Consider the following 14,950-nt stretch of genomic DNA (forward strand, 5'->3'; position numbering starts at 1 on the left):
CAGACCCTCCACACGAGCCACTTTCCCGGCATCTTAGAGGGTGGGCTCCCGGCGCTCCCAGAGCCACGGCCGCGCCTTCTCCAGGGAGGTCCCCATCTCTGCACGGGTCGGGGGGGCTCCTTCCGTGGGGGCTTCTCTGAGCCCTGGGGGTCACGTCTGCTCCTGTGGCTGTCGTCTGTGCGTTCTTTGGCGGTCACCCGGACTCACCAGCCTCATTACCCGAATGCCTTTATATGTGATAACTCTTTCCATTAAATTTCTCTGTTCAGTTTACAAGGTGGTTTCTACTCCAGATTGGACCCTTACCGGAGGGTCGGCCTCCTGGCCCCTGCCCCAGATGCCCAACCCCACTGGCTGCTGCCTGAACCCAAGTGATGGCCCCAGAACCCAGATCTAACCCAGAAGCTAGCCTCACAACACTGGTGCTGAGACCAGGGCTTACCCCAAAGAAGAGAGAAACCCGCCCAATTACGTCCTAATATGCGTGGCAGAGAGCGTGTTCACCGCACTGAAGAGGGACCGGGGAGGCGAGGAGGTGTCGCTGTGCCCTGGGGCAGTGGCAGCGTATCTGAAGAGAGGCCCCGTAAGCCGCGAAATAAACAGGCGACAATTTAGAGAACGCGGTTAATTAGCTGGGTTTTAGCCACCATCGCTCCCCCCAGAACGGGCAGGTTGAAAGGCAGGACTTTTGTTTGTGCTCGCTCAGCCCTTGTGTGCGTTCACAAACACTGTCAGGAGTCTTTCAAAACAGACTGTCTTCAGTTGAAACACTGTTTTGCCGCTGGAGATCGCAGTGGAAATCTTACCACCAAAACACACTGGTTTAAAATATTTATTAATTAAAAAAAATTTAAAATTCTTTTTATACAAAGATGATGAGAAAAATCTCATGCAAACTGGGCATACAATAAAAATAACTCAACTATTCGTATGATGGTTTTGTACAAAATAATCCCATTTTGAGTAGGGCCCCCGACAGACGTCGCGGCCGCCCTGTCTGGGGCCCGGCGCCCCCTCGGACTGCTGCGGGGGTCCGGGGTCCACGTGTGGAGGCGCTCGGGGTCGTCGCTATGACTGGTGATGATGATGCTATTGCTACTACTCGGGACACGGACGGACACCCAGCACTCGGAAGGAGCCCCCGCGCCACGGGGCTCAGAACCCAGGGAACACACAAAGGTCTGGAGAAAAGTTTCGGGTACTCAGATCAACTCATGAAAACACCTTGAGAGGGATATAGATACTTCTGTTGAGCTACAAACCTGCGGTGGGTTTATGATTTGTACAGATTACAAGTACTTTGCATAATTAAACAATTAAGGGAGCGACCTACCATGGCAATTCGAAACGCATCAGACTCGGAACGCCGTACAAAAGAGAGCTTCAATATGAAACAGTAATCCTCCGAGAAGTGCTCCGCTCCGCACCTGTCCTACTGCGCCTCTCACACGCTCATCTCATCTTCCGCAGCCGCAGTCGGTTTTCCTTGTCCCGTTTCTTAAGAATAAGTATGAATTGGTTGAAAAAATGCTCCTGGTCCTTCTTTCTTTGAACAAGACGAAACCTCTGGTCCCGGCCGTACTTCTCCGCAAACTCCTTAAACGTGGTTCTGAAAAACAGGAACTTTCCTGAGGCCTGTCTGCCCGGGAGTGGTTTCCGCACCTCCTGACCCCTGCAGGCTGGCATCACCTCCAGGGGTGGACAGCGGCTACCACCCGATCTAGCTGTCCTCGGGCCACAGGGAGAGGACATGGGGAAGGTCGGGGACAGGGGCGGGACTTGGGGCAGGTCGGAGGAGAGGGGCGGGATCTGGGGCAGGTCAGGGGATGGGAGCGGGATCTGGGGCAGGAAATGGGCATCCCACACCTGCCCCAGCTACTCCCGTGCTGGGCGCCACTCCCCGTGGGGGCCCTTGGGATCCTGACCCCACCGAATACCCGCATGGCTACCTCTCCCCAGCCTCTGGAGATGAACCCAGACTCTCTGGCTTCTTCAGCCTCCCTCACTCGGAGCTCTCAACTGCCCACCTGTGTCCACCACTGCTTTGGCCACACGGGTCCCCTCCTGTCCCCTCTTAGGATGTCCTGGCTGCCACGGGCCACTCAGGCAGCCCCTCTGCCTGGCACACCGTCCCTCACGTCTGCTCTCGTCACTGGCAGTCGGGCTCCGCGTGTCTTTTTTGAGGAAACTCACCCTACAGACGGGGTCCCTCGCAGCCCTCGTCAACAGCCACAACCGTGGTAAGCCCAACTGTGCCATCTACTCCTCCCCGCCCCCCGCTCCACTGGAGGCTCTGTAATCCGTGTTGTTTCCCGCCAAAGGTCCCGGGCGCCTGGCGGCAGTGGCCGGCGTGTGGAAGAACCTAAGGTCAACTGAACGGGCCCGGGAGTCCGACGCAGGGTCTGGGCGGCTCAAAGGGCAAGTGGGTAAGCCCCTTGCAGGGACAAATGGCACCTTCGCGAGCACCGGTCCCCCCAGCCTCCCCCCTCCCAGGCCCGAACTGGCAGCCGGGAACAGGCCCGCAGGGCTACGTGAGCTCCGTCCGGGGATCCAAAGTCCTCCCGCTTCTCCTTGTGGAGGACTTCATACTCCGCTGTGGACATTTCACTCTTGTATCAAAGGATTATGATGTAACAGCTGTTTCACACATAAACAGGAGGGCTGCACTGACATGGCTGTCAGGACCCCGGACACATCCCCACCTGCCACCAGCGTCCCTCTTCCTGGTCCAGCCCCACAGCCTCCTGGGTCACGCCCCGGGGTTGTGCCTGCTCATGCGCGTCTCAGAAAGAAAGCGCTCCTCTCTGCTGCCCTCCTTCCTTCTTCCCTCTTCCTCCTTCTCTGGACTGAAAGTGTACATCCCCCAGGATCCTAGGTGGACCTCCCGGCACCCCCCGGTGCTAGTGTTGGGGGGGGGGGGGTCAAGGCCTTTGGGAGGTGACTAGGTCACTAAGGGCTCACCAGACCCTGGGCCAGAACGCTGATCTCGGACTTCCAGCCTCTAGAACTGTGAGGAATATCCGTCTCTTGAGGCCCCTGGTTTGTGTTCCTGGGAACAGGAGCCCAAATGGACTAAAGGACTAAGGCCCTTGTTTCATCCTTCCTTCCTTCCAAGATGAGAATCACAGGGACTTGTTAATCTCTTCCCTTGTCTGGATAGCAGCCTGCATATCTTCCATTCAGAGGCCGAGCACAGATCTTGTCTACAAGGTCCTGCTCGGGGCACTTCTGAAAAGAAGTGTCCCTGAGAAGAGAGGGAGAATTACAAATCTGTGGCCCCCCAGCCATGCCGTGGGGGCATCCTGGCTTCTGCTGGGCCTTCCAGTGGGCCGGGGGAGCCCCTGAGTCACGGGCACAGCACCCCCCTTTTCCCTCTGGCAGCTGGGGACACAGCCCACCTGCACCTAAAGGAGGGAGACAGTGTGGCCTTGGGAAGAAGCACAGAGTGCAGACCCCACAGCCTGAGCGGCAGACCGAGGGGAGGACCCCCGTGGCCCCTCGCCCCATCTCAGGACCCCCAGAGCTGGGCAGGACTGGGAGCTGGCTCTGGCTGTCCCCGTGGCTGTGGTGGCAGGGTCAGAGCATAGTGTCACTGGCAGAGCCGCTGAACCCCGAGAGGCTGCTTCTAGGGTGCTCAGATGGCCTGTGCTTAGCTCACCTGGCCACCCGTGTGCAGCGACTTGAACTGCACGTATGCTACTAGGATGCCTATGGAACAGTGAGAGGAGAGGGTGAAGCGGTCTGTAAAGTCTTGACGATGTTGCAGAATCAGCCATTCTGACGTAAAAATGGTTTAATAACCATAAAAGTACGTATGCACGGTGCACATTTTTAACACAGCAGGCAGTTTAATCTACCTTTAAAGAAGAGTAAGTTTAACTTTCTGATTTCCATCAGTCATTTTCCTTCTGTGCGTATGTGTGTGTGTGTGAGATCTTTCTCCTAATTGCCAGACGCGTTATGAGTATGTTCTCCTTTGTCTTCATGACAGGAAGGGGAATGTGTTGACTTATTGTTAACATTTTACCAATGGACAGATTGAGAATATTTGATGATGATGGTGACGGAGCTGGTGGTGGGGATGGCGATGATGGCGATGAGAGGCATCTCCGTCGCCAAGCTCCTTCTACCTGCCAGGTGCTATGTTCGCTTCCACATCTGCACCACCCGGGGAGTCTGCCGTAGCCGAACTGCCCACAGATGATGCCGGAAGCTCAGAAAGGTGCAATGCCTCACTCCACTGCAGGGCTGAGGAGGGCTGGGGTGGGGGGCTGTGCCCTAAGGCAGGGGCTCCACACCAACTCCTCTCTCCTAGGGTCACCATGTGGGGACACAGAGACGCCAGTGTTCTCATCTCTAACCACAGGAAATCACAATTTACAAATGTTTAGATGAACATTTGCTCTTCTAGATTAGCCTTTTGTGATGGGGGTAATTCATGCTACATTTTTCCCCATTCAGAAAACATCTGTCCTTCAAATACTTGCAGAGGTTTTATAAGGACCATATAACCAACATCCAATTATTGACCAGGTGAACTAAATAATTATCAATCAAAACATAGGAGCCTATGTCTTCACAGAAAGCAAACATCAATTAATGTTTTTTTTTAAAAAAATAATGTTGTATTTATGCATTATTACTAAAATGCCAAGGTGCCCGCATTATTATTAAAAATAATAATGCATAAACGTCCATTCAGATGTATCTCAACCCCAAATAAAAATAAACCGAAGTCAATTTTTTTGGCTTATAAAAGTTATAGTCCTATATTTCTAAAAGTAGTACAATGTTCATTACTTCTTAAATATCAGCCAATTTTAGGGGTGCCTGGGTGGCCAGTCAGTTAAACGTCTGACTCTTGATTTTGGCTCAGGTCATGATCTCACAGCTTATGAGTTTGCACTAACAGCATGGAGCCTGCTTGGGATTCTCTGTCTCCTCTCTCTCTCCCCCTCCCCCTGCTTGCATTCTCTCTCTCTCTCTCTCTCTCTCTCTCTCTCTCTCTCATAAATAAATAAATAAACATTTTTACACAGAAGCCAATTTTAAAGAACACTTAAGTTCATGCATTTTTCTAAGTTCTAACATCCAGTTTCCTATTGGTTTATTTCACGGGAACAGTGCCAGGTTATTTTAGGTGACTTTGGCAGCAAAATTACTTGGCTCATTTGCCCTGGTGTGTGTCCCTTCTTTCCACCCTGGCCGACTGGGAAGACGTCTGCAACCAACGGCGAGGTTTATTTTACTGCTGCTGTTCGGGCTCTGTATGCCTACTCTCCGAGTTCGTGTTCCATGCGCTTACTTTCTGATCCCTAGATTCGAGGTTAGCCCTCAACTTGAGTGCTGACCTACTGACTAGTTATTTAGGTCACGGAGTCAGGGTGGCCACGCTGGAAAACCAGGCAGGGCAGCAAAATGGAAGGGTGTGGGGAGCAGAGAGAACCGTGAGCCGCGCAGGCAGGCAGGGCTGGTGGCTCAGTCACCAACAACTTCACCATTACGCTTGTGAGGTCTCCGCGATGGTAGGTTACACGATTTAACCAGAACAGACTTTAAAAGCCCTCTTACAGTCATCAGTAAGTCTCCCGCCCCGAAGTCACCTGGCATTTCTGTCTCCATACCTGGGTGACACCTTAGATTCCTCCAGAAGTTTTTTGAATTCTTCTTTGGCGAGCAGCAATTTGTTTTTCTTCTCCTTATATTCTTCTTTTATCCTTGTCTTGACAAACTGTTCAAATATCTTGAAACACACACATACACACACAGAAAAGTATTACAGGTTGCATATCAGAAATGAAATCTTGTGCCTCAAACACAACACAAAAGAACAGCAAGCATCTGTGGCTAAGCCTTTTCTTTTCCATAAGGTGGAAGGCACAGTCCCTCCAGGGAGGGGCTCTCCTGAACCAAGCGTCTACATAAGTAAGCCTGGATTCCCAAGAGAATCTCGGGTCAAACGCTGAATCAGCCCCGCTTGGGGGCGGGGGTGGGTCCTGTTTCTTGTTTCGGAATTCCGTGAGCAGCTTCTAGGGTCATGCGCTGTCTGGCTGACCTTCACATCGCTGCTGGTCGTCCCAGGAACACATGAGGTTTTGTCATTTGTTCTAGTCAATTCCTACAGTGACACAATTGGTATCTGAGCCTCCAAACGTGATTTTAACTTGTGAAAAGAAAGTCAACCCAGCATCTCTGATCCCCCAGCCTCTAGTCTCTAAGAAGACCACTTGTGGTCTGGTCATCAGGGCGGGGGCATCACGCAGACACGGCAAGCCTCTCCTCGGGGTGTCACGGAGCCTCTGGGTGGTCAGACCCAAAGCGAAGACCTGACCCTCGGACACTGCGTGATCCCCAGTTGGACAAGAAGTGGGTTTTGAGCAGGAGAACCCCATCCCCTAGCCTGAAGGATACGAGTATCGTCTGGTGGGCAGGTGCATCATGGCCCCGGGACCCTCTCCCTTGCGAGCTGACAGTCAACACAGAGACGCGACACCGAGGACCCTCTCTGCAGCCGTCAGTCCGTCAATGGATGGGGGCAGCGCATCGTTGTGGTATGAGGTGCCATTTACAAACCGGAGCCTGAAGGAGGTAGGGACAGCTGCTTCATTCCTAATGCCATCCGAGCCTCAAGAGCATTAAAAAGAAAATACCGGAGATGACTTGAAAGTGTGCGCACACATGAATAAAAAGATCAATACAATTTTCACGTGTGACCCTGGAAGGCCTATAAACAGCAACTCTGTCCCAACCGGACCCAAGGCCACTGCCGACATTAGACTTTGACCCGAGCGCTCTGGGGGTCTCCTGCACTCCTGCCCCCGAGGGGGAGGCGGGGAAGACGCGGCCAATGCAGGAGGCTCTCTCGGCTTGGACGGGGATTTCACACTGCCTTTCAGTGGCCACTCGCCTTACGGGATTATAAACACCCAATGCTCCCCTGTCCTGAAGACTCTGCACGGAAAGGAAACATTCAGGAGCAGGACTTAAATGGAGAAGGTGTGCTTATATATTAAAGTAGGACTATATCGGCTTATTTCACCTTCAAGGCAAGTGGTGTGCAACCTCGCCGGCTGTCTTAGAATTTAAACTAATAAAACAGGTGAAGGAAGGGTTATTATCCACATAAAAGTGTGGGGCTCCATCATTAGAGCTTTTGCTCTACTAATTTTAAGTCTGGACAGAAACCCTGCCTGGCCGCGGGAGACCCGCTTCTCCTACCGCTGAGCCGCCCACCCATGGAACCCAAGTTCTTGCCTCTCCCTCTGCCCTGTCGCTCTAGTTACGCCGCTGTAATTTAACATAGCGGTGTTTTTCTCCCCGCTTTGACAAATTACACCAGCTTCACTCAAAGTGGGGCATGACTTTTTAAAAGAGATACCACTGGCCATTGTCTCTCTATGGCGTGTCCTCCCATAATGAAAAGGAAACACTATCTGTTACCGTGGAAACAGGTCTGATGAGCGTGGCCCGACCCCTCGTCTCTGTTTGGGTTCAGTCACTTCTCCTTTGCAGCCCCCTGTGGAGGACGGGCCATTGGCGGTTTGCCCACCATGAGCTCTAGTTTCCGCATAGAAACATGTGACAGCGGGGCCGGTACAGATTCTAGCCGGATGCTTGCCATCAACGGTGGGGGTGGGTGGGGTGGGTGGGGGTGGGGGGTCCTGTGAGGAGCACTGGGGTTTCGGGTGGCCTGGATATTGCCTCCTTCTCCGGCGCGGCTCCAGCACCAGTGCTCATAGGAGCTGCGGCTTCCCCCGCGTCGCGGGTGGTTTCTGATCCCAGGGCTCTCTGATGCTGCTCTGTGTCGACTGCCAGCGAGGCCCAGTTCCCGCTCTTCCTCCCGGGGCCTCCGGGGCCACGCTGCAGACTGGTGACCCTGAAGTTTCCTCTGTCTGATGGTGTCCCCCGAACAGCGCACTCCGGTCTGATCTGATCTGGTCTGATCTGATCACATCCAGGCGTGGGGGCCCGGACATCCCAGCCCAGGTGGCCACAGCTGCACCTGCTGCCATGGGCAGGGGAGGGGGGGAATGCGCAGCCCCATGGTGCTCACACGCACGAGTCTCATGCAGGATGCCCCAGAGCAGTTCAGCAGCACACCGAGTGCTGCGTGCTCCCATCACGTGGGGGGGGGGGGGGTAAGCGTAAGATCCTGGGGGTGGGGGGTGGGCTTCCTCAGCTTCCTTCAAAGGGTCTAACGGTCTCTAAAAACACCCCCGAACTGGCAACAATGGTGCTGACCGCGCCATCAGCAAAAGCACGGTCCGCAGATGGCAGCGTGCGGGTCTTAACCAAGTAAGGCATTCTTCACAACAACAAGCGGACTACGAGTGCTCACAGCCGAGCAGTCTGACCGTTTGCTCTTTAATATCGCACAGAAGAGTGAAATATTACTGATGATTAAAGTCTACAGTTTTCTTCAGCTGTGTGCACGCGTGTGTGTGTGTGTGTGTGTGTGTGTGCGTAATCTAACCTCCTCTGACTCTGTTGTAACTTTTTCTTTTTTGGAGCCACTGCTAACACGTTTCACGCGTTTTCAGATGTTTCCTTCTGGAAAATACAAGCCAGCTGGAATGCCACAAAAAGGTCATTAATTCTAAGTTCCTCAAAGGTCTAAGTTCCGTGTTCCAGTGTGGCCGACCCAGCACCATCCCGAGCCCCGGCGTGTGCCAGCGGGGCCCTGCCATCGGCGGGACGGGCAGGGGTCCGCAAGCCCGAGGCTCCGCCCGCTCGGTGTTTCGCTGATCGTGCCGGCGCGTGCTTGAGGAAACTTCAGGACCCACGACAGAGCTGGAAACGGGGTTGCCCTTTCTGTCCTCTGGGCCCCGGGCTCTGCTGTCTGATAGCACGCGGGCCTTGGAGACAGAGGCCACGTCTGAAACAGCTCTCCGGCCTTCTCTGTTTCCAGCGGCCGATCCGATGACCCGCTTTCCATGTGCGTCATTTCACACTCAGAAGAGTGCAGACAGAAGAGGCAGGACTGGAGCAGGAACCGGAGACCCCAGAGCCCTCCGGGGAACACCAGACCCCGGCCGGGCCGTGCATCAGGGCCCAGGCCCTCAGCCGGCAGTCAGCACCGCCCGTCCCTCTGTCCGTCCGCTTCGTCTTGGAAGCCGTATCGGCTCCATGATCTACGCTGACAAGGAGCCAGCGCAGACCGGCCAGGCTAACGTGTCCTCCAGGCGAGCTGCCTCTCGCCCACCTCTGCCCTTTCTGGGGACCTGCCCTCTGGACCTGCCACCCCTTCCCTCATACACCCTCTTACTGTTTCCGGGACCCTCCTCTCGTTCAATGTCATCGTGTAAGAGCTTAACTGAGTCTTAACACAGCTATCTGGGGTGCGGTCAGTGTTCCCAGCACGTGCATTTTCACCTGTCCTGTGGGGTCACCCCCAGATGGTTTGCTAAGACACTGAGGGGATGACCGTCCCCTGCACCGGCAACCACTGCCACGCACAAGCTCACACGCGAGACCACCGGGTCTACCCCTTCCCCTCTGACAAAATGAACGTGACAGGCGTGTGCGTGTCACGAGCGTCAGGAGGAGCGTCCCGCTCGCGCTGGGTCTCCAGGGCCCGCCAGCCCGCCACCACGTTACCTGCTTCCGCTCCTCAGAGTTTAGCAGGAGGTAACGCGGATCAAACACGATTTTGTGTAATTCTTTCTCCCAGGTAGAAAACGCTGACACCTGAAGAAAGATATTCAACAGAGTTGTTTTTAGCATCTAACACAGAGCCCGAGGTCATGCCGAAATCATCGATGGGGGCAAACAGCATCGGGGTGCCGTGGGCTCAGCGACGCAGCCTTGCACGAGAGCGTTAGGCACGCCAACGTTCCAGGAAATCAACACCTAGAGCGCCGGGAAATTAAATTCTACACTCGTGCCACTATTTCTTCCCTGGATTTCTTCCAGGGCCACGTGCCGCTGATCTGAAGCCCCCGTTCTATCTGTGCAGCTGGAACGCCATTCTGGAACGTCACATCTTGAAATCAGAAATAACGGTAAAAACTTTCAGAACCCCGCAGACCACGACAGAGGGCGATTTCTTATGGTCTGCACTTTGCAACAATTTTAGTTGATTTTTAGTCAATATTTAAATCTTTTTAGGTACGCCATGTTTTTAAAAACGAACCATGTTACTTTACAATAGTTTTAGATTTACAGAAAAGTTAACAAGAATATTACAGAATGACCACATATCCTACTCAGCTTCCCATACTGTGAACATCCTACGTCAGTATGGATGCCAGATCTGTCTACACGGTTGTTAACAAAAGTCCACATTTAAGACTTCTTTAGTTTTGGGGGCACCCGGGTGGCTCAGTCGGTCAGGCATCTGAGTCTGGCTCAGGTCATGATCTCGTGGTTCATGGGTTCGAGCCCCGCATCAGGCTCTGTGCGGACAGCTCGGAGCCTGGAGCCTGCTTCGGATTCCGTGTCTCCCTCTCTGTCTGCCCCTCCCCTGCTCACACACTCACTCTGTCTCTCTCTCTTAAAGATAAATAAATATTAAAAAAAATAACAAAGAAAAAAAGACTTCCTTAGTTTTGACCCAGCTTTCTTTTTCTGCCTAGGATCCCACCCAGGACAGCACGTGACAGTGTCATGTGAGTTTCTCAGACTTCCCTTGTTATTCGGGCCTTGACGGTTTTGCTGGTCAGGAGTGTTGTGAGATGGCCTCTATCAGGATTATCTTTTAGATAATTAGATGATTAGACCAGGGTTCTGGGTTTTGGGGAAAAGCACAGAACAAGGCGCTGTCTTCATCCATCACGTCACAGTACTTCCTGTCACCGTGACTGACGACACTCGGTGTGGACCCAGACCACTGGGCTGAGGCTGTGCTCAATAGCTCTGTCCTGCACACACTCACTCTTTGTCCCCTTCCCGCTGTGCTTTCTGGGGGGAAAGTCACTGTGTGCAGCCCACTCTTCGGGTTATGTTCCACCTCTTGGGGGGGGGTATCCCAATACGAGCTATTTGGAACTCTCAAGGGGATATTTATCGATTCCCCCACATTTACTTATTTATCCCATCACTTATTTGTATCATTACAGGCTCATGGGTATTTCTAACCTGGGTTATAACCCAATATCATCCAGATGCTTTGTTTTTGCCCACATTCTTCCAGCTTTGGCCGTTGAGAGGTTTTCTGACTGGCTCCTGCGTGCCTTTGGCGTACCCCATCGTCGTTTTGGGGGGCCCTTCCTTATTTTCTGAACTTCAAGGTGCCCCGGCCTCATCTTGTGTCTCTCCTGCCCCAGCCCTAGAGTCAGACCATTCTCCAAGAATTGCGGTTCCTTTTGCTGGAGAACAAATCAGAACCGTGACCTGGTGCGAGTGGTTCTCCGCCGTGGGACACGGAGCTTCTAGCTTCTCCCCGCTGACAGAGCAAGGAAACCTTTACGTCATTTACACGATGATGTAGCCACTTAAAAGCATGGACTAGGGATTGCCTACGCCCTAGGCCCCACGCTGCGTGCTGAGGACTCAGAGAAAGTCAAGGTCCTGACATCGGAGAGCCCGTGGCCTGGGGCAAGGCAGACAAGCGAGCTAATGATCCCCTGCGAGGCATCTGTGCCATACGAGGGACACTCCCGGACACGGAGAGGCCACGGCGAAGGGACATCCCCATCCCCAGGGATCAGTTTCCAGAACACTGACTCTTCTGGAACATGGACACTCCTCAGGCTCCCGAAGGGCCGGGGGGTCCAGGAGGGGCTGTCTGGGGTGCAAAGGCGTGCTCGTGAGCTGGGGGTATGTGACAAGTGCCAGCGGCAGAGCACGCTGGGGGGCAGGGAGGGGTCGGGGAGAGGCGGGATAGCCCCAGGCTGACGGAGGACCTGCACTTGACCTGGGGAGCCACGGCGGGCAGTCACACGTGCTGCGCATTTGAGGGAGGCTACTCCGGCCCGCCGGGCGGGGAATGAACCCTGGGCCCAGAGGAGACCGCAAGCTAACGGTGGCTTTACAAAAACAAAACCCGTTCACCCTCTCACCTCTGAGCACATTGACGTGTTGCTGGTAGAGACGCTATTTTAATAAACAGGTGCTTACTTGGTACACCTTAACGTGTGGGGTTTTTTAAATAGACGCTTTCTACCTTTACTAACAAAAGTCAAAACCCCTTGTTAATATTCATGAGCTCCGTTACTGGGCGGGATGACCCAGGCTCCACCCGGGGACTTCTTCCAAGGAGAACGTGGTAAAGTGTGGACATGCCCCAGGGATTGGGGGCAGGGTTCCCGGGGAAGCATCCAGGCAGAGCGATCCCATCATTCTTTGGCTCCCGACCACAGCACCGTTAGGGCAGCTGTGGAGAGAAACTGTGGGCCGCCTCGGCTCAGCCCAGGCACACAGGCTCCTGTCCACCTGCTAGGGACCGGTCTCTCAGCTCGCTAGGGAGGGCAGAGGATGTCACAGAATCGGTGTCACGTAACTAACTCTACCAGGATTATGAGAATTTGGGGGATTCTAGACGTATAATAAAATCATTAAAAAAAATTAATGGTATATGGTTGCCTCCAAAGGAATTTGCAATCTGTAAGAGGAGATAAGCCGCGTCTACAATGACTGTAATTCGCAGTGACAGAACAGGTGTTGTCACATTACCTGAGAGCCATGCTAACAGGTGCTGCCCAAGTTCAGAGGATGGCGGCCGTGGTTGCGAGAGGGACAACCAGGTGTGGGACCCAGGGCTGGGGATCAGAGCAGATGGGACGGATGGATGGCCATGTTGGAACATTCGCCACGTGTGGGGGCACAGCCTTGTCTGTGAGACCCAGCTGTTCCCAGAGGTCCCCGGATCATTGCCGTTAGGATCGATTACAAGCATCGCTGCAGACAGAGCCTGATCTCACTAGGCCTGCGCCTCCCACGTCCCCAAGGTCACGTCTAGGTAAGTTCATTCTACGGGGCCGGGAAGGAGGTCTCCCCACTCTTGCTGGGTGCCAGCAGGAGCCATTCTCAGCCCCAAGGCCACCGTGTTCCCTGCCGTGGCCCCCCACCCCATGCCAAGTGGCTGGCTTCTCCAACACCCACAGGAGAGTCTGTAGGAGCCCCGGCCTTACGTTACATCATGTGATGTCCTTCCGGGTTGGCCCACCACCCTATTCACGGGCCTACCCAGTCTCAAACGAGGGGGTTACTCCGGGGGTGCACCCGGGGGTGGGGACCTTGGGGCTGCCTCAGGATCCTGCCCACCCGGCGGGCCCAGGACCGACTCCAGCACACGGCTCTTTCTCTCTTATGTCCAGCCCACACTTCCCGACACTTTGGCACTTCCCCGAGATTTCGTCTTTGAACAGTGGAATTTTTCAGCAATTTTAAACCCTCGCGTGCAGAGTCCTGCCGTCCCTCTGCAGCCGGGCGGTGTTCTGTGCCGATTCCGTCTCCCCCGCGGGGCCGTGTTCCGTGATCCGCGATCAGCTCCCGACCATCAGCAACTGTGATCCAGGCACGTCTGAGCGCCTGGGTGTGCCAGCCACCAGGAGACTCTGCCGCCAGCCTCTCCTGAGCCCCGCGCACATTCTCTATTTCATCCACGCTGGGGTGTCGTCGCCGGCCAGCATCGTGGGCACGTGCTGGACGGGTCACTGAGTGCTGGGCCACGGCCCTGCCTTCTTCCCGCACAGCCTCCTGCTCCTGGCGTTCCTCGGGCACGCGCCCTCCCCGTCGTCTCTAGGTCCTGACTTGCTGTTGGTTCCCTGGTGTCTATGCTGCTGAGGACACTCCTGGCAGACGCAGCTGTAAGACAGAACTGCGGACAGGCCTTGACCTCCGGGCGGGGACCAGAGGTGCCACATGGCTGGCTGGGGGGGGGGTGTCCCTGTGTGGCACATCTGCACCCACAGACGTCGCTGCTGGGAGCGGCAGGGGGAGGAGGATGAGACGCAGGGGAGACGCTGGCACCATGGCCGCAGGAGCCGGGCCCTCTTCCAGCCGCTGTCAGTGTGCTCCCCGCGAAGACAACCTCGCTGGGAAAACCCCCGAGTGTTTTGCAGGAACCAGCTGCAAATGGAGGCTGGTCACTGCAGTGCTTGGAGACGGTGGTCTGGTCCCCAAACTGCTCTCCGTCCTCCAGCGCTTTTTTCCCTGGACCCCAGCACCCACCCTCCCGAGGGCTCCGTTTCTTGAGATCTGACTGGCCAGCCATTCGTTCAGCCAGGGCCCCCGTGGCGGCTTCTTGGCCAGCCAAGCCCTGAGCTGCTCCCGTGCAGGGCCCATCTTCCCTGAGCGAGGGACCTCCTCGGCCCCCTCCACCTGCTGGGCACAGGCGAGACCCACCCTCTATCAGAAGCCCCCTGAAGGTGACCAAGGTCTTGTGCACGAGGAAGAAAAATCGCCGATGAGACTGTTTCTGACCTCAGCCCCAGCGTCACCAAAGCCTCTGAAACCGGAGGAAAATGGTCTCGCATTGCGTTCCGGCCGGAACGCCAGGTGATATGCCAGCAAGAGCCTCCCGGGAGGCCGTCACAACCAGAAAGGCCCCCGCAGGCAGGACGCCGCGAAGGAAGCAGGCAGATGCTGCTTTTATCTTCAAAGCCAAAGGCCATTTCACGAACTTGTCACTCACTGGATCACACACAAGACCAGGGACCCTAAGGACCAGAGAAAATGAAGGAAGGCTGGAAACAGATGGCTCGTGCCCGGCCCTGAACTTGAGGGCCAGTTGGCAGGACGGCGTGCTCCGGGGCACACTGGGGGGTGGCAGGGCCACCGGGGCTCCCCTCTCATGCCCTGTGGGCAGACGATGAGCCTGTGGACAAGTGGTGTGACTGAGTCGCCTGTCCGTCCACGGCACCGCCCCCCCGCACCGTCCTGTCACCTCCTGAGGGCTCTGTCGGGGTGCCCTGGCTGTTGGCTGGGCTCAGGAACACGGAGCTGGGTGGTCTCAGGGTCTCGGGGGCAATTTCCATCTCAAACACAAAATGCACTTATTTCAGAAGCC

The 14,950-nt window shown here is 55.0% G+C and overlaps 1 protein-coding gene across 1 annotated transcript in view; it reads right to left on the reverse strand.

Moving 5' to 3' along the window:
• Window positions 1-818: 818 nt before the first annotated feature.
• The window catches only part of TCERG1L (transcription elongation regulator 1 like), a 195,070-nt gene continuing 180,938 nt past the window's right edge, over window positions 819-14,950 (reverse strand). Inside the window, exons 10-12 of the mRNA XM_053910055.1 lie at window positions 9,598-9,687; window positions 5,625-5,743; window positions 819-1,609 (exon numbers count right to left, since the gene is read on the reverse strand). Coding sequence (XP_053766030.1) covers window positions 1,453-1,609; window positions 5,625-5,743; window positions 9,598-9,687 — 366 coding nt within the window. The 3' untranslated portion in view covers window positions 819-1,452. The remainder of the gene's footprint in view (window positions 1,610-5,624; window positions 5,744-9,597; window positions 9,688-14,950) is intronic.

This window comes from Panthera pardus, unplaced genomic scaffold (assembly GCF_024362965.1).
Source record: "Panthera pardus isolate Hobbes unplaced genomic scaffold, ASM2436296v1 HiC_scaffold_22, whole genome shotgun sequence".
In the NCBI taxonomy this organism is placed as follows: domain Eukaryota; kingdom Metazoa; phylum Chordata; class Mammalia; order Carnivora; family Felidae; genus Panthera; species Panthera pardus.